A 21,404-nucleotide genomic window follows, 5' to 3' on the forward strand; every position below is an offset into this window, starting at 1 on the left:
ACCGTGTGGTATTATTTGTGGTCTGGAATAGGCTCAAGACAAGGCGTGCCCGTGGTGGGGCTGGTGGTGGAAGGCGGTCCCAACGTCATCCTGTCAGTGTGGGAGACTGTCAAGGACAAGGACCCGGTGGTGGTGTGTGAGGGCACAGGCAGGGCAGCCGACCTCCTGGCCTTCACACACAAACACCTGGCAGATGAAGGGTGAGTTGTTGGCTCTTCCTTTTTGAAATGATAGGGACTATTTATCCTTCCATTTTAGTTCTTTCGACTGTGCATTTATGTGGGCCAGACACTCTTGGAGTATAGAATTCGAGACTGGATTTCATTTCTCAGCGACTTTGTGTTTGGTGTTCAACATCAGAATGCCCTTCAGCGATGAGAGTTGCTATTTTCTTAACTGAAGATTGACCTACTTTTAACAGTGAAGCTTCAGTCTTGCCTGAACTTTGGGAAGAGGTGGTTGCAGAGGGAGTGAGGGAGGTGTTGCTCGAGCAATTGGCCATTACAGCCGTAAGGACCTTGCAGTAAGGGAGGTGGCCAGTATTGGGCCCAGAGTGCCTTCAAATTCATTTGCCATTAGGCAGAAATTGGGGAAGTCTATATCCTGACATTTTCATAGCATATATTGTGCTTATTTCAGTTTTAATTCTTTCCTCTTTTCAAATAAGATAATTTTTCTCTTGCCATCCCTCTATCCAATGTGATCCTTCCAGTTTCAAAAGCATGATATTTCTGTTGTATAAATAAGTACAGTGCCTAAGAACTAAAATGTAGACCCCACTAATTTACTTAGTAAACAGTCATTTGCTGCCTATGCTGTAACAGCTCTCTGGAGTGTCTTTGCTTGCAGTTGCTCTCTCTGTTCATCCCTCCTGCCTCCACTTCTACCCTCTCCCACCTCCCTCTGCTTTCACTCCTCTCCCTTTTCTAAAATCATCCTGGACTTGTGGTTATTAAACCTTTTGGGGTTTCAGATCCTTTATAGAATATAATACTTATAATTTCTGGAGATTCTCAACCCTCTGGAAATCTACCAGCTTCAGAACTCCACTTCAGAGTATATTCTTTTCAGGGTGTGGCAGATCAACCCATTCTCTTTTTCTTTCCCTCCCTCCTGCCCTCCTTTCCTTCCTTCTTTCTTATAAATGTAAAAATAGAGACGGGGTCTTGCTATGTTGCCCAGGCTGGCCTTGAACTCCTGGCCTCAATGATCCTCCACCTGGGCCTCACAAAGTGCTGGGATTACAGGTGTGAGCAGCCATGCCCAGCTCCATTCTCACTTTCAGATTCAGCCTTCTTCTTGAGCTCCTGCTTCTGTTTGTTCCCCCTTCATTTGCTCTCCTGGCAGAACCGTCCATAGACACCTTCTCAGTCTGGGGAGCAATGGGGTGTTTTCTTGTACTGATGTTGCCAGCTCAGTACCCTCTCTGGGTTGTGTCAAGACCATTTATTTCTCTTCCAGGATGTTGCATCCTCAGGTAAAAGAAGAGATCATCTGCATGATTCAGAACACTTTCAACTTTAGTCTTAAGGAGTCCAAGCACCTTTTCCAAATTCTAATGGAGTGTATGGTTCACAGGGATTGTGTGAGTATGACAAGTTGATGATTCAACATTTAATTAAGAACTGCTAATTTGTAAACATTATGACATTTATTTTCACAATTAAAAAAATATGATGGACGCAGGAAGGGGAACAACACACAGGGACCTGTCAGTGGGGAGTGGGGAGGGAAAGAATCAGGAAAAATAGCTAATGCATGCAAGCCTTAATACCTAGGTGATGGGTTGATAGGTGCAGCAAGCCACCATGACATATGTTTACCTGTGTAACAAACTTGCACATCCTGCACATGTACCCCAGAACTTAAAATAAAATTTTAAGAAAATTAAAAATAATTAAAAATAAAATGGATTTTTAAATTTTTGATTTTGAGTGTATCTAGCTCTACAGAATTTGATTCTTAGTTGAGTAAACTTGGCTTCTTACTGTCACTGCTGTCCTCACCCCTCATGCTTCAAATTCAAGACTACAGAATAAAAGTACTTAGTATAACAGTGTTCCAGAAAAGTTAAAAATTTAATGAAAGTTACACTGAAGTATTTTTAGAGGGTGAGGGAACAGCTCCGTGTCTTCAACGAACATAGCTTCGTAGTGCTGAGTTACATGACTGCATCACAGCATCCTGAGTAAATCTTGCAGGAAATCATTGGGAATGTATTAGACAAGGGAAAAGTGAGAATAAACTCTGGAATAAAAATAGAGCCCAAAAACTATGAGCTATGACCATAACGTAGACTCAGGAAAAGTTTTTAGTGTTTTAGGGTACTGTGATAAAAACTTAATTAACTTAATTAATTTATTTATTTGGTAAAGACAGAGTCTTGCTCTTTTGCCCAGGCTGGAGTGCAGTGGTGCAGTCATAGCTCACTGCAGCCTTGAATTCCTGGACTCAAGTGATCCTCTTGCCTTGGCCTCCCAAAGTTCTGGGATTATAAGCATGAGCCACCATATCCAGCCTATGGTCAAAATGACTTGGGTGATATGAATTATCAATTCTTTTTTTTTTTTTTTAGACAGCGTCTCATTCTGTCACCCAGGCTGGAGTGCAGTGGCACGATCTTGGCTTGCTACAACCTCTACCTCCCAGGTTCAAGACATTCTCGTGCCTCAGCCTCCCTAGTAGCTGGGACTACAGGCATATGCTACCACGCCCAGCTAATTTTTTTTTTGGTAGAAATGGGGTTTTACCGTATTGGCCAGGCTGGTCTTGAACTCCTGTTCTCAAGCGATCCACCTGTCTCAGCCTCCCAAAGTGCTGGATTACAGGCATGACCCACCACACCCAGCCTGAATTATCTATCAATTCATGTCAATGACTCAGATGATAATATGAAACTGACAATTACAGTAAATATGCAGATATGTCATTATTCAAGGTGATCTTTCTAGAATCTGAAGGCTGGACCCAATTGTATAAGAATTTTGGTAATATTTAAGTTCTTGGCCTCATAAAAACTGAGTGAAATGTTTTGGCTAGAGGAAGCATGACAAAATATATGTGAAAAACTCTTTGGAATTTTAGTTGGCCCAATAACGACATAATAGCAACCATACTTACAATTAGCAGTGTGCTTCTAAATATATTCTTTTCATCTGAAATAGCCCCATGAGCAAGTTCAATACGGCAGTAGTTGTTTATTTCCACTTTTGAAATGATGAAGCAGAAGGCTAGAGAATTTAAGGGATTTGCAGTCATGGAGTTAAGAAATGATAGATTACGGCCGGGCTCAGTGGCTCACGCCTGTAATCCCAGCACTTTGGGAGGCCGAGGCGGGTGGATCATGAGGTCAAGAGATCGAGACCATCCTGGTCAACATGGTGAAACCCCGTCTCTATTAAAAATACAAAAAATTAGCTGGGCATGGTGGCGAGTGCCTGTAATCCTAGCTACTCAGGAGGCTGAGGCAGGAGAATTGCCTGAACCCAGGAGACGGAGGTTGCGGTGAGCCGAGATCGCGCCATTGCGCTCCAGCCTGGGTAACAAGAGAGAAACTCCGTCTTGGGGAAAAAAAAAAAGAAATGATAGATTTGGCTGGGTGTGGTGGCTCATGCCTATAATCCCAGCATTTTGGGAGGCTGATGGGGGTAGATCACCTGAGGTCAGGAGTTTGAGACCAGCCTGGCCAACATGGTGAAACCCCGTCTCTACTAGAAATACAAAAATTAGGCGGGTGCGGTGGCGGGTGCCTATGATCCCAGCTACTAGGGAGGCTTAGGCAGGAGAATCACTTGAACCTGGGAGGCGGAGGTTGCAGTAAGCTGAGGTCGCATCATTGCACTCCAGACTGGGCAACAAAAGTGAAACCCTGTCTCAAAAACCAAAACAACAAAAAAAGAAACGATGGATCTGAAACTTGAGCTCAGAGTTGAAATCTTCTTAGTCCACTACACTTTCTATTTGCCGTGGTAATCAGTAAGTTAAGAAAAGGACATAGTAAAGAGATTGCGCTTGTGTTTGCCTCTTCCTGCCATCAAGCAGAATAGTTATTAAGCAATGTAATGATCAAGAGGGGGCAGGAGAAGGCAGTAAAGGGCTTGCAGATGATAGGAAGTGGGTTGTACAATTGAGGGTTGAATTTATTTATGCACATAGAGGGCATGTCAGGTGAAAGGAAACAACATGTAAAGCTGTAGAAGCAGAGTTTTTTATCTTCATGAGACCTTAGAGCTTATTCAGCAGGTTCCTCTCATTTTATGGAAGAGGAATCAGGTTCAGTAGCCTTACGATATTTACCTAGGGCTGGCTTGTTATTGGCATACTTGGAACCAGGCCTTGCCAGTCTTGGCTTTTTCATTAAAATGGCTCCATCTACTATATGAAATGTATTTTCATTTGAAAAGACTGAGATATAGTCATTAATAGCAGGTGACTTCCACCTTTTTTTTGAAGAAACAAGAGCAGAGATTTATTGAAAACAAAAGCATACTCCACTTGGTGGGAGCAGGTGAGCAAGCAGCTCAAAAGACCCCCAGGTGACCCTTTAGAACCATCAGTAACGAACTTACTTGTCTTTAAAAAAGTTAAAGACCTTTGGTGTTGCCCAGGGTACTTCTCACTGGGTGCACTGTGATTACTTCACTTCTTTTATTACAAACCCTTGAGGATATATTTCTCATTAAAAAGCAAGCCTGGTTGGGTGTGGTGACTCGACTGCAATCCCAGCACTTTGCGAGACTGAGGCAGAAGTATCGCCTGAGCCCAGTAGTTCAAGACCAGCTTGGGCAATATAGTGAGACCTTATCTCTACAAAAAATTAAGAAAAGAGAAAAAAAAGCAAAAGTCTTAGTTTCCCAGGCTAGGTGAATGAAGGATTTCATTTGTTATCTCTTTGAAAGGAGAAATCATTTTATTTACACTAGAAATTAACATTGAGGTTCTTTCTGTTGTAGTGTGTACACAGTAAATTAACGTAATGACATTCTTTCTTAAATGTTTCATCTGTATATGTGGAATTTTTAGGTTTTCTTTTCCCCCAAGTGCTCACAATTCTTTATTACCTATTTAAAAGTTTTCTATAAGTAAAAAAAAAGGTTTTAAAGAAGAATGTTTTCCTCAATTCATTAGCTCCAGTCTGAATTTTGTGGGTGCTCTTTGAAAGCATTTATTTCATAGTTCCCCAAATGTATGGCTCTCTGTTTTTCACTGTTGTAGATTACCGTATTTGATGCTGACTCTGAAGAGCAGCACGACCTTGACCTAGCAGTCCTCACAGCTTTGCTGAAGGGTGAGTATCTGGATGGAGTTGCAGTTGTTCCTCACTTCCGCTTCTCACGTTCCACAGTACTTTGTGCTTCTGGTGCAGATGTTTTGAAAAGAATATATAATTGTTCCTTTCTTTTATCCTAGGCACAAATTTATCAGCATCAGAGCAATTAAATCTGGCAATGGCTTGGGACAGAGTAGACATTGCCAAGAAACATATCCTAATTTATGGACAACACTGGAAGGTATAGTGAAAATAAAGTTATTTGGAAAAATATTTTGTGTGATGGTCTGTTAGAAAGGGGCAAAAGAGAAAATGAGAGGAGATATAGATTGCTTTGGTAAAAGTGTGGGGTAGCATCTCTGTAGCTGGGATAGCTAAGACACTTCTCCCATCAACTTTACCTTCCTGGAAACTTTTTTTTTTCTTTTTTTTCTTCTGGCTCTGCAATCTAACTGAAGCTGAAAAGGGAAGTTGAGGGAAAGACAGAATGGCAGGTTTTGTATTTTATTTTATCTATGTTATTTTATTTTTGGACACCAGATCTCACTCTGTTGTCCAGGATGGTGTACAATGGTGAGATCATAGCTCACTGAAACTGAAGTCCTGAGGTCAGGTCATCCTCCCACCTCAGCCTCCTGAGTAGCTAGGACCACATGTGCATGCTACCATGCCCAACTAATTTCTCTGGAAAATGTATTTTATTTGATTTTTAGAGACAACGACTTGCTATATTGCCCAGGCTGGTCTTGAAGTCCTGGCCTCGAACTCCTGGCCTCAAATGATCCTGCTACCTTGGTCTCCCAGAGTGCTGAGATTACAAGTGTGAGCCACTGTGCCCAGCATATGATTTTTAATTTATTTTTAGGTAGAGTTTTATCTCATTATTTAAAACTCAAAGCTTACTTTTGCCTTAAAAGGTAGTAAGTGCTCACATTAGAAATTAGTGAAAACATAAAAGAGAAGAAAGATTACCCATAATGCTGATGTTAATCACTATTAACATTTCATTAAAAAAATTACAGTTGTGGCTATAATACAGGTGTATTACTTTTGGGTCAAGCTAATACATGCACATTGTTTAAAATATCAAATGATATTAAAAGGCAATTTAAAAAGATGGTAGTTCTCTGCCCTGCTAATTTCACAAGAGCTAGTATTTAAGACGTTTTTGATTGTTCTAACACTTATAATCTCCATATTTCTTTCTTTCCTTTTTTTTTTTTTTTTTTTTAAACTGAGTCTTGCCCTGTCACCCAGGCTGGAGTGCAGTGGTGCCATCTCGGCTCACTGCAACCTCCACCTCCGGGTTTCAAGTGATTCTCCTGCCTTAGCCTCCCAAGTAGCTGGGACTACAGGCGTCCACCACCACGCCCCGCTAATATTTGTATTTTTAGTACTGACTGTATCTCACCATATTGGCCAGGCTGATCTCGAACTCCTGACCTTGTGTTCCACCCGCCTTGGCCTCCCAAAGTGCTGGGATTACAGGCATGAGCCACTACACCCAGCAAATTTCCATACTTCTAAATAATGTCATATTGCTGTATTTTGGTTGATGAGTTTTGGAAGTTTTCCAGCACTTCTGTCTTGTGGGCCTTATGGCTGCAATGTGGACTGGTTGCCTTCTCCTCCTGGTGTGCAGCTGTCATCCCAGATGCAGATGCGCCCTCATCATCTGCGGACTCCCTTGCCTCTTTCCCGGGTTAGAGGGCATGTCTTCTATGTCCCCATCTTCCTGTTTCTTCGTTCACTCATGTATTTTGATGGTGCACATCTTTCAGTAAGTTCCTGAGAAAGGGAATATGAGAGATAGATATTTTGAGGACTTACGTGTTTGGCTATATTTTAAGTCATGATTGAAACTAATTTTTCTACAGAAATTTGAATGCCTAGCTTCCAGCGCCCAGAATCACTATTGAGAAGTAAACACTTTTTTTGTTTTCAGATTTTTGGTGACCATTTTTTTTTCTCTCTGAAAGTTAAAAAAACAAATCTTTCTTTTCCAGTGTTATGATGTGTGTTGTGGTGAGTCTGTGTGTCCATTTTGTTGGGCACATGATTTCAACTTGGCAATCCTATGTTTTCGTTGCGTTCCATTCCATTCCGTTCCATAACACCGCCCTTTGTTCTCTTTTGTAATTCCTACTATTTGAGTATTGGACCTTATGGACTGCTCCTCTACTATTCTTATCTTTTTCCTCCCATGTTCCCTGTCTTTTCTTTTGTACCTTTGCTTGACTTTATTTATTTATTTATTTTTATTTATTTTTTTGAGATGGAGTTTCGCTCTTGTTACCCAGGCTGGAGTGCAATGGCGCGATCTCGGCTCACCGCAACCTTCGTCTCCTGGGTTCAAGCAATTCTTCTGCCTCAGCCTCTCGAGTAGCTGGGACTACAGGCGTGTGCCACCATGCCCAGCTAATTTTTGTATTTTTAATAGAGACAGGGTTTCACCATGTTGACCAGGATGGTCTCGATCTCTTGACCTCGTGATCCACCCGTCTTGGCCTCCCAAAGTGCTGGAATTATAGGCGTGAGCCACCGCGCCCGGCCTTGACTTTATTTTTTAAATTTTAATTAATTAATTAAATTTTGAGATAGGGTCTTACTCTGTCACCCATGCTGGAATACAGTGGTGTGATCTTGGCTCAAGGCAACCTCTGCCTCCCACGCACAAGCAGTCCTCCCACCTCAGCCTCCTGAGTAGCTGGGACCATAGGCATGTGCCACTATGCCAGGCCAATTTTTATATTTTCAGAAGAGGGTTTGCCATGTTGGCCAGGCTGGTCTCGAACTCCTGGGCTCAAGCAATCCACTTGCCTCAGCCTCCCAAAGTGCTGGGATTACAGGCTGAGCCACTACAGCTGGCCTCAACTTTAATTTTCAAGCATTCTATGGAGCTTTTCTTTTCTGGTAGCATACTATGAGTCTATTAATTTCTTCTTTTTTTTAGTTTTTATTTTTTGTGGGTACGTGGGCGTATGTATTTATGGGGTATCAGGGATATTTTGATACCGGCATACAGTGTGTAATAATCACATGAAGGTAAAAGAAGTATCCATTCCCTCAAGCCTTTATCTTTTGTGTTACAAACAATCCAATTATAATCTTTAATTATTTTAAATATATGATTAAATTAGTATTGACTATAGTCATTCTGTTGTGCTTAGATACTAGGTCTTATTCATTCTTTCTAACTATTTTTTGGTACTCATGAATTATCCCCCTTACCCCCTTCACTACTCTTCCCAGCCTCTGGTAACCATCCTTCTGCTCTCTCTCTCCATGAATTCAATTGTTTAATTTTCAGCTCCCACAAATGAGTGAACACAGGTAAGTTTGTCTCTCTGTGCCTGGCAGGCTATTAATTTGTGAGAGCAAATTTGCTCCCTGATTGTACCCTTCCGCATGTTTTTCATTAGTATCCAGAGTCCAATATCTTCTTCTTTTTTTTTTTTAATTTTTGAGATGGAGTCTTGCTCTGTGGCCCAGGCTGGAGTGCAGTGGCACAATCTTGGTTCATTGCAACTTCTACCTCCCAGATTCAAGCAATTCTCCTGCCTCAGCTTCCCAAGTAGCTGGGATTACAGGTTCCTGGCACCACACCCGGCTAATTTTTGTATTTTTAGTAGAGATGGGGTTTCACCATGTTGGCCAGGCTGCTTTCAAACTCCTGACCTCAGGCGATCTGCCCACCTTAGCCTCCCAAGTGCTGGGATTTCAGGCGTGAGCCACTACGCCCGGCCCAGAATACAATATCTTCTTTTACCATTTTGAGGATAAAGGTAGGGGATAAAAAACTTCGGAAATGCCAAGTCTGCAGTTGGAACTTGCCTAGAGGTTAGAGTTTCACAGTAGGGTGATCTGCCTGTCGTGAGTTCAGGGACCCCCAGATACCAACATATTCATGTCTTTTTTCTTGTATTGGTGACATTAACAGAAAAGAATCCTCTGATTCCCTGACTGGAAGATAGAAGACTTGTTGCTAGTATTATGGGAATCAAAGGGGAAAGATGCCTGGAAAGACCCCAACATTAGGGATTAGGCATGTATACATTGATTTTGTTGCTGTTGGAATTCTGTAGTATAAATCTGTTTGGCTCTTGACATTTTCCACTTCAACTATTTGGCTTTCTGGGGACTGCTAAGTCAATTCTGATTTGACCATCTGCTTTCCAGCTTCCAAAGTGTTGCATTCTTGTCTCCTGTCTTGTTCTCATTGTCCTTGTAGATTTATTTCTTAACAAAAATCCCTTTGTATAGTTTTTTTTTTTTTTGAGACGGAGTTTCGCTCTCGTTACCCAGGCTGGAGTGCAATGGCGCGATCTCGGCTCACCGCAACCTCCGCCTCCTGGGTTCAGGCAATTCTCCTGCCTCAACCTCCTGAGTAGCTGGGATTACAGGCACGCGCCACCATGCCCAGCTAATTTTTTTTGTATTATTAGAGACGGGGTTTCACAATGTTGACCAGGAAGGTCTCGATCTCTCGACCTCGTGATCCACCCGCCTTGGCCTCCCAAAGTGCTGGGATTACAGGCTTGAAGCACCGCGCCCGGCCCTTTTGTATAGTTTTAATGAAGTTTTGAGTGGGAGAAAAATTAGATAAGTGTGTTCAACTTGCCATTTGTACCCAGAAGCCAGGTAGAGTTTAAATGGAAACATGGCAAGTAACAAAAACAAGAAGAAGAAAAAACCCCTGAATTTCTATCAGAATTGCATTAAGCCTGTACATTCATTGGGAATCTTTGAGATATTTACAATAATCAGTTTTTGTAGGGCTGAGTGCCCACAGGATTGTGGGGTGTCCCTTATGCTGTGCTGAAGTGCAGGATCTGAGAAATAAGGAGACAGGACACAGAAGTACAAGGAAAATGCAGCTAGGCTTGGGGACTGTGCCACCTATGAGTGGAGTCAGGCGAGGCCTCGAATGTCCAGAAGTGTGAGTATTTATTGTGTATAGGTTTGGGGTCAGGGCAGTGAGTGAAGTCATCTTTAAGGATAGTGATAGGGTCGTGAGCAGTAAAACAAGGGGTCCACCCCCATTAGGTCACCTAGGCTGGGAGGTGGACAGTGCGCAACAAGGGGTCCATTCCCATTAGGTCATCGAGGCAAGGGCTGTGTGCAGTAAGGGATCCACCCCCATTAGGTCACCGAGGCATGGAGGTGGGCCGTGTGCAGTGAAGAGGGTGTAGTGTGCAATACCTCTATCTATGGGCAAGCTACTAAGATTTATAAGAGGATGCTTTAAGTCACATAGCAGTGACAGAGCTGTCAGAGTCTACGCCACCTGCTGGCAGCTTCCAATGAGTTCTACAGGGGAATGCTCTTCCAGCAGCATGGTAACAAAAGCTGATAAAGTTCAGTCACCAAGGTGCGATTGCAGCTTTGAGGGCAGCCTTCCACAAGAACTGGAGCAAGGTCCTACAACTCCTTTATCAGGAGGAGTGGCTCTCGCCCCAAGCCTGCCATACAGCGGGTATCTTTACAATACTGAACGCTGCCACCTGGGCCATGGATTCTTGTCCTGGTATAACTGTTTTTCCCTTAAATCATGCTCTGCCCTGTGTCTGCTCTAGGCATTCCTCTGATTATAAGCTGCTTATTCCCTAATTCATGCTCTGTACTGTGTCTACTTAGGCACTCCTCCGATTATGATCTAAGATATTATTATATATATATGTAGGGTGCCAGGGTTCTGCTTAGCTGTCCTTCCTCGGTGCCTGTATGGGGGATTACCCACAAGTTTTCCCATCCATGTACATAGGATTTTATTTTTTATTTATTCAAGATGTCTTCACTTAAATCCTACACATTTCTTAGTAAGACTATCTATCTATCTATCTATCTATCTATCTGTCTATCGTCTATCTAAGACAGTATCTCATCTTGTTGCTCAGACTGGAGTGTAGTGGAGTATTCATGGAGTATTCACTGCAGCCTTGACCTCCTGGGCTCAATTGATCCTCCCACCTCAGCCTCCCAATTAGCTGGGACCACAGGTGCATGCCACTGTGCCTGGCTAATTTTTGTATTTTTTGTAGAGATGGGGTTTTGCCATGTTGCCGAGGCTGGCCTGGAGCACCTGAGCTCAAACAATTCACCTGCCTCGGCCTGCAAGAGTGCTAGGATTACAGGTGTGAGCCACTATGGCTGGCCTAGTAAGACTGTATTTAAAGTTTTTTTGTTTTTTTTTTCCTGTACCCACTGATGGCAGGACTTTATTTTAAAATTATTGTGTCTGTGTAGTTTTGAGTTAAAAAACATGTAATTCTTTAGTTATTTCTACTTTCTTAATTGTGTTTATATTTCTTATTTATACTTTCTAAAGCCTGGTGCCCTGGAACAAGCAATGTTAGATGCTTTAGTGATGGATAGAGTGGATTTTGTGAAGCTCTTAATAGAATATGGAGTGAACCTCCATCGCTTTCTTACCATCCCGCGACTGGAAGAGCTCTACAATACAGTGAGTATGGAACATTTCATCAATCATTTCCCTTCAGATTCGAGAAGAGCAAAGATCATCAAGCAGGCCATACAGAGGCAAAACTCCTTATCTGAGAAATTTAAAAGTAATTAGACTTCCCTATTATCTAAAGTTGGGATCTAGTTCCAGGCTTCTTTCCTCAACATTTATAAGTAACTAGAATTTCTGTACATCTTCAAAATGCATGCATGTTAAAACTGATTGTGGAATCCTTCCTGACATTAAGGCACCAGAATGTCTACAAATGCAATCATTTATTATGACCCTCGTGGCTAATGTGGTTCAAATTACCCTTAAGCTCCTGCTTTAAGGTCCATAAATACTCCTGAGGAAAATCCACCACTTTGAGCTCAGTTCTCTCTTGCTGAAGCACCCTGCTCTACTCTTCTCCAGCATTCTTTCTTTCTAATAAAACTTTTCTTATTCAAAACCTAAACTGTTGTCAGTAAATTCTTCTTACTTCCTGCAAGCTAGTAACTTTCCATTGCCAGGGCTCTGACACCTTGCCCGGTAATTATTTTATTGATCAGCTTAAGTCTTATTTATCTCCTTGCATGTTCTTTTACAAAGATAGTTTATAGATACACAGACTTTTCAACCAAAGGAGAAACATTCTTATCAATTCTATTTTATCCTAGTAGAAACATAAAGACTAAAATGTGAATTAGAACAAATTGCTTTTTATTGAGTTATTAGAAGTATCTCAACCTAAGGCCACTGTTAAAATACTGTTCCTGTACCTTTCCCGTGTAAACCCTTTTGAAACTAGCCTGGCTTACGCACTGTGAAAACACCAATTGCTCAAGCCATGAACACTTCTCGAAATAGCCTTTCTTGTCCTTTAAATATTATTCTTTCTTCAACGATTTATTCATGTCTTGTCTTCTTGATTACTGTAGTTAGTTCACAGTAATTCGTTCCTAGCATACGTTGGTAACTCTTTTTGAACCCACATGTATTGTTGGTTATTTTTTAGTGTAAGTAGCCGGCCACTCTTATCTATAATTATAAACACTCCTGGAAAATAGTGCTTATATTTGTCATTAAATCCCTGATTGAACATAGTAAGTTTTCAACAAATACCTGTTGATGAAATGTGCTCATGTGATAGGATTTGTAACTGTGTGATAAAGGATAGTAATAAATTACCTAGGATTCATTTCTGTCTCTTATCACATAAAGTCTTACTATTTACATATTTGCATCTTGCTTTGAAAAATATTTCATATAATTACATCTTCTCTTGAAAAACACCTTCTTTAGAATTAATTGGCTTAAGTTTCATTACTAAAAGTGTTGAACAAAATTTTCAGTATCCTGGGTTACTTATGCATTCTGAAATAAAGATTTTACCCCCAGCACCTGGTAATTCAAGAGAACAATTCTTCCTTTTGTTCTTTATTACAGAAACAAGGACCTACTAATACACTCTTGCATCATCTCGTCCAAGATGTGAAACAGGTAACCTAATTAAGAAGGCGTGAATGTATCTTTGTATATTGGCTTAGCTTTGCATTAGAGGAGTCACTAAATTTTGCTTTGTAAAATGCAGATTTGGATTCTTTGGTTAATTACCTATCTTCTTTACCTGTGATCTGAACAATTTCATCAACAAACCACACTCTTACACTTTTTTTCTTAATTTACTTTATGTTTTAAAAGACTTGATCCACCAGTTAGGTGATACTAGCTAATGAAAAGCCATGAATTAGAGAAATGCAATGCTTCTAATCAGAACCTCAGCTTAACATGATACAACGGTGGTGCCTGTGGTGATGCTACCAGCTGGAAAAAAAGAACTCTGTGGTTATGTTATCTTTATTGGAGGACTAATACGTGATTTCCATTGTTTTTGTTTTTATTGTTTAGGATATCAGTGACAGTTCTGGCACTGTCTTGCTGCTTCTGTGAGTCTGCGTGTAAGCGTTGTTCTAGGCAGGCAGGTGGCTCCCCTCCCTGTTCTGTACTCTTGCTCATGTTGTGCTCATGGTGTTCTCACTGAACTGTGAGTTAGGTTAAACCTAAAATAATATTATTTGATCCCCCATTAGTTACCAAGACCTTCCAACTTTAACAAGCTTCTATACCTCAGTTTCTTCTCTTTTAATTACCGGTGACTTTCATATTCTTCACAGCAGAAAAAAGAAAAAAAAAAGTAAAAACGAAAAAAATTTTAATTACCAATGACTTTTATTCACATCCCCTGAAAACTGGGAGTACTTTTTATTTATTACTATGGTTAAAATCCATCCAAGGCACATTTTAAAAATTCTTTATTTTTTCGAAGTTTGAAGTTTGGTATCTTTTTTTTTAGATGGAATATCACTCTGTCGCCCAGGCTGGAGTGTGCAGTGGCATGATCTCAGCTTGCTGCAACCTCCGTCTCCCAGGTTCAAGTGATTCTTCTGCCTCAGTTTCTCATGTAGCTGAGATTACAGGCACCTGCCACCATGCCTGGCTAAATTTTGTATTTTTGTAGAGATGGGATTTCACCATGTTGGCCAGGCTGGTCTTGAATTCCTGACCTCAGGTGATCCATCCGGCTCGGCCTCCCCAAGTGCTGGGATTACAGGTGTGAGCCACGGTGCCCGGCTCAAAGTTTGATTATCTTTTTAGAAGGAAAGTGAGCTTTCAGGTTATGTTGATGTGGCAGGAGAGCCAGAGTGAAAGGAATTTTTTTTTTTTTTGAGATGGGTTTTGCTCTTGTTGCCCAGGCTGGAGTGCAGTAGCGTGATCTCAGCTCACTGCAACCTCTGCCTGCCTGGTTCAAGACGTTCTCCTGCTTCAGTCTCCTGAGAAGCTGGGATTGCATGTGTGTGCCACCATGCCCGGCTAATTTTTTGTATTTTTGGTAGAGATGGGGTTTCATCATGTTGGCCAGGCTGGTCTCGAACTCCTAACGTTAGGTGATCCACCTGCCTCAGCCTCCCGAAGTGTTGAAATTATGGACGTCCTATTCCTTGGAAAATTCGCAGTAAACAAAAGTGTCCATGCCCATGTAAATTTAGTTTGTATTGATCTATGCAATATGAAAATGATTTTTAAAATTTTTTTCATAAACTCTGCCACAGTAAACTGAAAAAAAGCAATGAATTAGGTGAAATATGTTCTAAGTAGGAGCAATAAGAGCATTACTTTGGGCATTCCTTGAAAAAAGTAAATTATGAATGTGAAAAAGAAAAATTATTTACATTCATACATATGCAATCTTATTTCTTCTTCCATGCTTTGTGAACATTAGTCACAATCTTCATTTCAGAGACCTTTTTCAACACTCTGTGTGCCTTTAACAATTTACTATGAATGAACAGTTCAAAAGTGAACAGTTATGAAGAGGTAGTAAAGTGCAATTTAAGGAGTCAAAATAATTTTCATTTAGACTAAGACCCACATACTTGGATATTTGCCTCTCAGCCCTCCTGCCAACCAGCCATAACACTTGTCTTGGCACAGCCTTATGGTTTTGTTTTTGTTTGTTTTGCTTTATTGCAATATTCCCCTTATTGTGGTGGTCCCGCCTGCACCCACAGTATCTCTAAGGTATGCCTGTATATAGTTTCAGATAGTTACTCAGCTTGGCCAAGTGCTGATTCATATGCTAAACGCTGGGTAGACAAAGACAGACCCTTCCACACAGTCTGTAAAGGAAGATAGACATGAAAGCTGACAACTTCAATACTCTTGTGATATATCCTGTGGGATTTTGGACCATAGGAAAAGTGGATTATGGATACAAAGACCGCCAAATATGCTCTGAAATATAGAAAACTATACTCTCTATCCTGGATTAAGTTCAGTTCAAGGAAGAACCTGGTGGCATGAGCCTCATGTTCTGATATCGAATTTGACTCTGTCATTCTGCAGTCCTTGTTTTTGTTCTACTTCCTTCCATATTCTTGTTTTATATCTGATGTAGTCAACACAGTGCAAAATGTTGTATCCGTTTCAACAAAGAGAAGCTGAAAATCAAATCTAACCCAATGTTAATTTCAGATTGCACACATTCAGTATATACTTTATGATTTTACTTCTGTTGGAGTAGCTATATTATTTCTAGTTAAAAACTCTATATACATATTTGTTTTTTCTACTTGCTTAATATTTTTCTCTTGCTTCCATTTAGGAACCCAATATGGAGTAAAAGCAATATTTAAATGTATTGTACTCAAAAGTGTGTGTTTAGGTGTTTGTGTGCATTATTAGGAGAATGAGAGCGAGAATGAGAGAGAGCATGCATAGATGTAAGCACACATTTAATGTCTATGAAATGAAAAAATGTATTAAGACCAAGATATTTTTTCTTCTGAACTAGCAGATTATATCAATAGCTATTCATTTAAATTGATCAGCTTGTAAAGATATTTGAAAGGTGTGTCTAGCTCTTTGCAATTAGTTTGATTATATTCTAATGGCATGGCAAGAGAAATGGAAGTCAACTGAAAGTTAAAAGTCATTGCATGTTTTTGTTGCAGCATACTCTTCTCTCAGGCTACCGAATAACCTTGATTGACATTGGATTGGTAGTAGAATACCTCATTGGTAGAGCATATCGCAGCAGCTACACTAGAAAACATTTCAGAGCCCTCTACAACAACCTCTACAGAAAACATAAGGTAGAGTAATTAAAAAGTGCCCAAGTAAAATTAAGAGTAATTTGGAATTGTTGTTCTAGAAAAATAGCTTGGGAAGTTCAGATGAAAATAGCTTCTAAAACGGGCATGTCATTTATGGACATTGGTTATCTGCTGTATGTGACGTACTGTCCTACGTGTTGCAGTGTTGGCTTGGGATTCGTAAGGTTCAGAAGGTTAGAACCTCTTAGAAGAAACAGATTTATGAATAATTAGCCATAACACAAAGCAGTGCATAATAAATGCTATAGTGACCTAGAAGTAATGTGATGAGGCAGGTTAGAGGCAGAGATGACCAATTCTTTTTTTTTTTCTTTTCTTTCTTTTCCTTCTGAAAATACTGATATCAGAAGCTTAATCAGATTAGATATGTAAACTCATCATAGCCTATAGCCTGGAGATAACAAACTTGGTATGAGCATGTAGTGATTATATTGACAGATGCATGTAGAATGTCCTTAAAAATACAAGTGATACATATTGTATTTTCCATTATAGTTTTGAGAGTCTAGGAATGTAAAATTAGAATTGTTGGTTAGTAGTTAGCAGAGGAAACATTGCCTATTTCTTGAAATTGCCATTATAGATTAGCAACCTGAGGAGACTAATTCTTATTAGAAGATGAGGGGAGGATAGAAAATTTAGTTTTGGGTATTCTTGTTGAGAGAAGAGAAGAAGCAGTAAAGGGCACAGCCTTTGGATATTCCGGTATGTTTCTGCAGTGACAAGACCTTTTTTGCTGGAGAATAAGTGTCATTTTTTTTTTTTTTTGAGATGGAGTCTTGCTCTGTCGCCAGTCTGGAGTGCAGTGGCATGATCTCTGCTCACTGCAACCTCCACCTCCTGGGTTCAAGCGATTCTTCTGCCTCAGCCTCCCGAGTAGCTGGGACTGCAGGTGCTCGCTATTACGCCCAACTAATTTTTGTCTTTTTAGTAGATACGGGGTTTCACCCTGCTGGCCAGGCTGGTTTCAATCTCGACCTCATGATCCGCCCACCTCAGCCTCCCAGAGTTCTGGGATTACAGGCATGAGCCACCATGCCTGGCCATGGCATATGGTTTTAAGGGAGGAGACTAGAAAGACAGTTTGGGGTCAGATCCCATAAACAGCCTAGAATATCAAGCTACATGAGAACCTTTATAAAGAGTCAAGTGACCTGAAAGCCCAGCTTGGCTTTCAGAAATGAAGAAACAAAACAGGAAACCCAATCTGACACAGAAAAATGTTCGTTATTAAGATTTCAAAGGCATAAGGATACACTTTAGGAGGTATCAGCTACTTCATTTAAACAGAATAGACGTTGCTGTGAGGTTCCCAGCGGCAAGTAGGAAGACTGACTCTGGCCTTGGTGCAGCCCCCTGTGGAGCTTGCTAGGGACGTTCCCTTAGTGCCCTTTCTTTAAATGACCTGCCAGTATGAACTCACCCATTTCTTTGTCTAACAAACAGTGGAGTGCAGAGTTTATTGTGTGTCATATTAAACTAGACTGTAGTAGTTACAAGCACATGATTTTGGAGTCAGAGAGATCTGGCTGGGATTGCATTCTAGTTTTGCTCATGAGTAGCTGTGTAATCTTGAACAGTAAACTTAACTTGTCTGTGCCTGTTTCTTCAACTGTACAAGGGAATTGTAATGCCCCTTTTATAAATTTGTCAGAAGGATTAAATAAAATAATATATTAAAAAAATCCGTGTTCCTGGTACATAGAGGGTGTAGAGTAATTGTTAGTAACAATGGTCATTATGATAATTACTATAATGACACTGTTAATTCTGTATTACAATAGTAATAATTTGGGTGTTACCTTTAAAAAGTCTTCACCTCATCAATTCTATGTTTAATTTTTATCAACAAAACAGAAACTTAAATAAAGCAGTTCAAAGGCTGTGGTTTCGGTTGGGCATGGTGACTCATGCCTATAATCCCAGGACTTTGGGAGGCTTAGGCAGGGGAATTGCTTGAGCCCAGGAATTTGGGGCCAACCTGGGCAACACAGTGAGACCCAGTCTCTAAAAATATAAATTAATATCCCCAGAAAATGGGATGTAAATAAAAAAAGAAAAAAAGAAATTAATAAATGAATTTTAAAAAACAAAGCCTATGGGTTTTATCATATTTTATGTTTTTGTTTCTCATTGATGAAAACCTCATGCTAATGACAGTGAGTTGTGTTGTTCTGGGCCTAGCCACTGGAGTTCCAGTGGAGATATTACATAATACCTGAGAAATTCCATAACTCTCTGACTTAACCTTAACCTTGGAGCTGCTTGTGAATGGGAATTTTTTCTTATCAGAACTGTAAATCTTTATTGCCTATTCTGAACTTGTTCCAGGTAGAGAACATCCATTCATTCTAATGGAATTTCCACGTAGTGAAGGAATGCAGTTATATAATAGGGAACAAAAGAGTGTGTTCTCTCAGACGTTAGGAACTGACAAAATGCACAATGTGAGGGAGATCATTAGAGGCTCTTGTTGGGTGCTAATCATGGATGAGAGACAGAGGCATGGATATTTGGTAGGACACAACGTTATATTTGGTTTTCATTATTGTCTAGAAATAAACCAGTATAATCGTCTCCCCTCCTTTTGTCTTATTTTAAAAATAAAATAATAACATGTGCCAGAGAGTGACCAGCTCTGTTCAAAACCTTTGCCAGCACCGGAGACGCTCCTCAGGAAATACAAATGAGTCTGCCGAAAGTACATTGCACTCCCAGTTCATTAGAACTGCACAGCCACACAAATTCAAGGTACTATTTACTTGTTTTTAGACTTGAAAGGAAAATGGTTTTTGCTCCTCGAGACTGTTTCTTCATTTACATCAAAGAAAGGGAGGTGCAAATAGAGGGACCTTTTCTAAGTGCCGTAAACAGACGGTGCAAGTCAAAAGCGTGACACAGCTGTCCACTAACAACAGTGAGCAAAAGCACAGCGATTCTCTGTGCTTGCACTTTAGCCTGTCTTCCTTGCTGCTATCTCTGCTCTGTCTTGACAGTGACTCAGTCAGGCAGTCTATGAGATGGTACTTAAAAACTGTGATCATTAACCCAGCACCATACTCAGGTCCTGTTCCCTAAGGCCAGGTGGATGTGAGGGCTGCTTCCTTCTTTTCTTTTACTTCTCTCTCGCACTGACCTTTTGCATCTTTTTTTTCTCTTTTTCTTTTTGAGGTTTTCTTGAAATTAATATAAGCCTAATATTACAGTCTGATGATGATGATGATGACGATGTGTATGTATGTGTGTGTATAACACTGTTATTCCTCCTTGTCCCATGCTCCTCCAGTCCCAATTTCCTTTGAGAATAAATGCTTTTGCTCAAGAATTTCCATGCAAATGGTTATTATGTTAGCTGAAAGAAGTTTGCTTTCCATTGCTCCTGGTATGAAAGAGGTATTTTATAAAATTAGCCTTGGTCATCATCAATGAACATGAATTCCTTTTGTTTATAGAAAAAGAGGAAGCAAATTACAACTTTTCACTATGACCTCTCAAATTAAAAACAGTAACTATTGGATCTTTAGTATTTGCCAGGCATTATACGGAGTGATTTGTTGAACTTGGAAGGTGGGTAGATAGATAGGGGAGGATATAATGCTGTCTGAGAAATGGTCTCATCTTCCACAGAGTAATAACTGTAGTGTGGTATGATGGGCCCAGAGATAGAGACACACAAAGTGATATAGGAGTGTGTGGGGATTTATCAGGTGGAGAATGGTATTTCATGGTCACCTATTACCTTTGCTGATAAATATAAAGGAAAAGAAACTTCAAATCAATCTATTTGGATACATAGTTACACTAGGGATGTTTTCCCAAAGGAAAGATAATGAATCTATTTGCTAAGTGAGGTTAGAGCTTTAAAAAAATATATCATTCTCATTTATCCAATATGTTATTTTGACCCATTAAGAAATTAAAAATTGTCATAGAGTCTCTATTATTTCAGTGCTCATCATACTGCACAATGTTATTACTTTAAGGAAGATGGAACCATTTCTCAGACATTGTTATATCGCCCCCTACCCATCCACTTTTCAAATTCAGTTAAGCACTCTGGATATATCCTAAAGAGGTGCTGCTTTACGTTGTGCTAAATGACCTTAAGATATATCAGTTTAGGGACTCTGGATCTGTTAAGTGCAACAAGAAGTAGATGACCTTTTATGGTCTAAATTTTGCTTGCTGGCTTATAAAAATCTTCCTGCTTCTATCTCTTTTTTAGTAGTGATTAAAAAAATATCTCTAGGATACCTGCTGTGTTGAATTTGGTAAAACATCGTGCATCTGAGTACTTGAAAACTCATTCCTATTTTATTTTCCAACAGGGAAAGTCTGTAGTCCTTCATAAATCAAGGAAGAAGTCAAAAGAACAAAATGTATCAGATGACCCTGAATCTACTGGCTTTATTTACCCTTACAATGATCTGCTGGTTTGGGCTGTGCTGATGAAAAGGCAGAAGATGGCCATGTTCTTCTGGCAGCATGGAGAGGAGGCCACGGTGAAAGCAGTGATTGCGTGTATTCTCTACCGGGCAATGGCCCATGAAGCTAAGGAGAGTCACATGGTGGACGATGCCTCAGAGGAGTTGAAGAATTACTCAAAGTAAATGTTCTCTCTTCACTTCATACTAAACATCAACACTTTTTAGAATGGTTAGACACTTTTATCTCTCTCATCTTTAAACTCGTAGGACAAATGGACTTACTGCCATGCATTTTATGGACTCTCCTATCGAAAGGGTCTTCAAGTATTCTACGGAGCTTTGTGAGGTAAAGGAAAGAAAGAGAGATGGCCTTCAAGTCAGGGGAATTGGGTTCTAGTCCAGCTGTTGACTAATTAGATGAGTCAGTTGACCAGATTTCGGGGCTTTAGTTTCCTAACTATGAAACGTTCAATTAATAATTTTGAAAACTCCCCCTAACTCTCGTACTCTTTGATGCTACATTAAATTAAGACATCGTTTTCATTAAGTATCTCTCAGGTGGGAAAACAAGTAAATGCATCGTATTAAAG

At 40.2% G+C, this 21,404-nt stretch overlaps 1 protein-coding gene across 15 annotated transcripts in view; it reads left to right on the top strand.

Annotated features, from left to right (window-relative positions):
- TRPM6 (transient receptor potential cation channel subfamily M member 6) overlaps window positions 1-21,404 on the top strand; it is a 247,770-nt gene that overhangs the window by 55,051 nt on the left and 171,315 nt on the right. For 13 of the 15 annotated variants that reach the window (XR_010337037.1, XR_010337031.1, XR_010337032.1 and 10 more), the window contains exons 8-16: window positions 32-200; window positions 1,462-1,585; window positions 5,215-5,287; window positions 5,410-5,510; window positions 11,598-11,732; window positions 13,161-13,214; window positions 16,226-16,366; window positions 19,013-19,138; window positions 20,716-20,993. Coding sequence is in view for 1 of the 15 variants with exons in the window: in XM_012454052.3 (XP_012309475.2) it covers window positions 32-200; window positions 1,462-1,585; window positions 5,215-5,287; window positions 5,410-5,510; window positions 11,598-11,732; window positions 13,161-13,214; window positions 16,226-16,366; window positions 19,013-19,138; window positions 20,716-20,993 (1,201 nt within the window). In the remaining 14 variants the exon portion in view is untranslated. The remainder of the gene's footprint in view (window positions 1-31; window positions 201-1,461; window positions 1,586-5,214; window positions 5,288-5,409; window positions 5,511-11,597; window positions 11,733-13,160; window positions 13,215-16,225; window positions 16,367-19,012; window positions 19,139-20,715; window positions 20,994-21,404) is intronic. The other 2 variants (XR_010337041.1, XR_010337044.1) reach the window with 1 other exon arrangement.

This window comes from Aotus nancymaae, unplaced genomic scaffold, assembly GCF_030222135.1.
Source record: "Aotus nancymaae isolate 86718 unplaced genomic scaffold, 86718_ANA_hifiasm-v0.15.2.pri h1tg000041l, whole genome shotgun sequence".
Classification (NCBI taxonomy): domain Eukaryota; kingdom Metazoa; phylum Chordata; class Mammalia; order Primates; family Aotidae; genus Aotus; species Aotus nancymaae.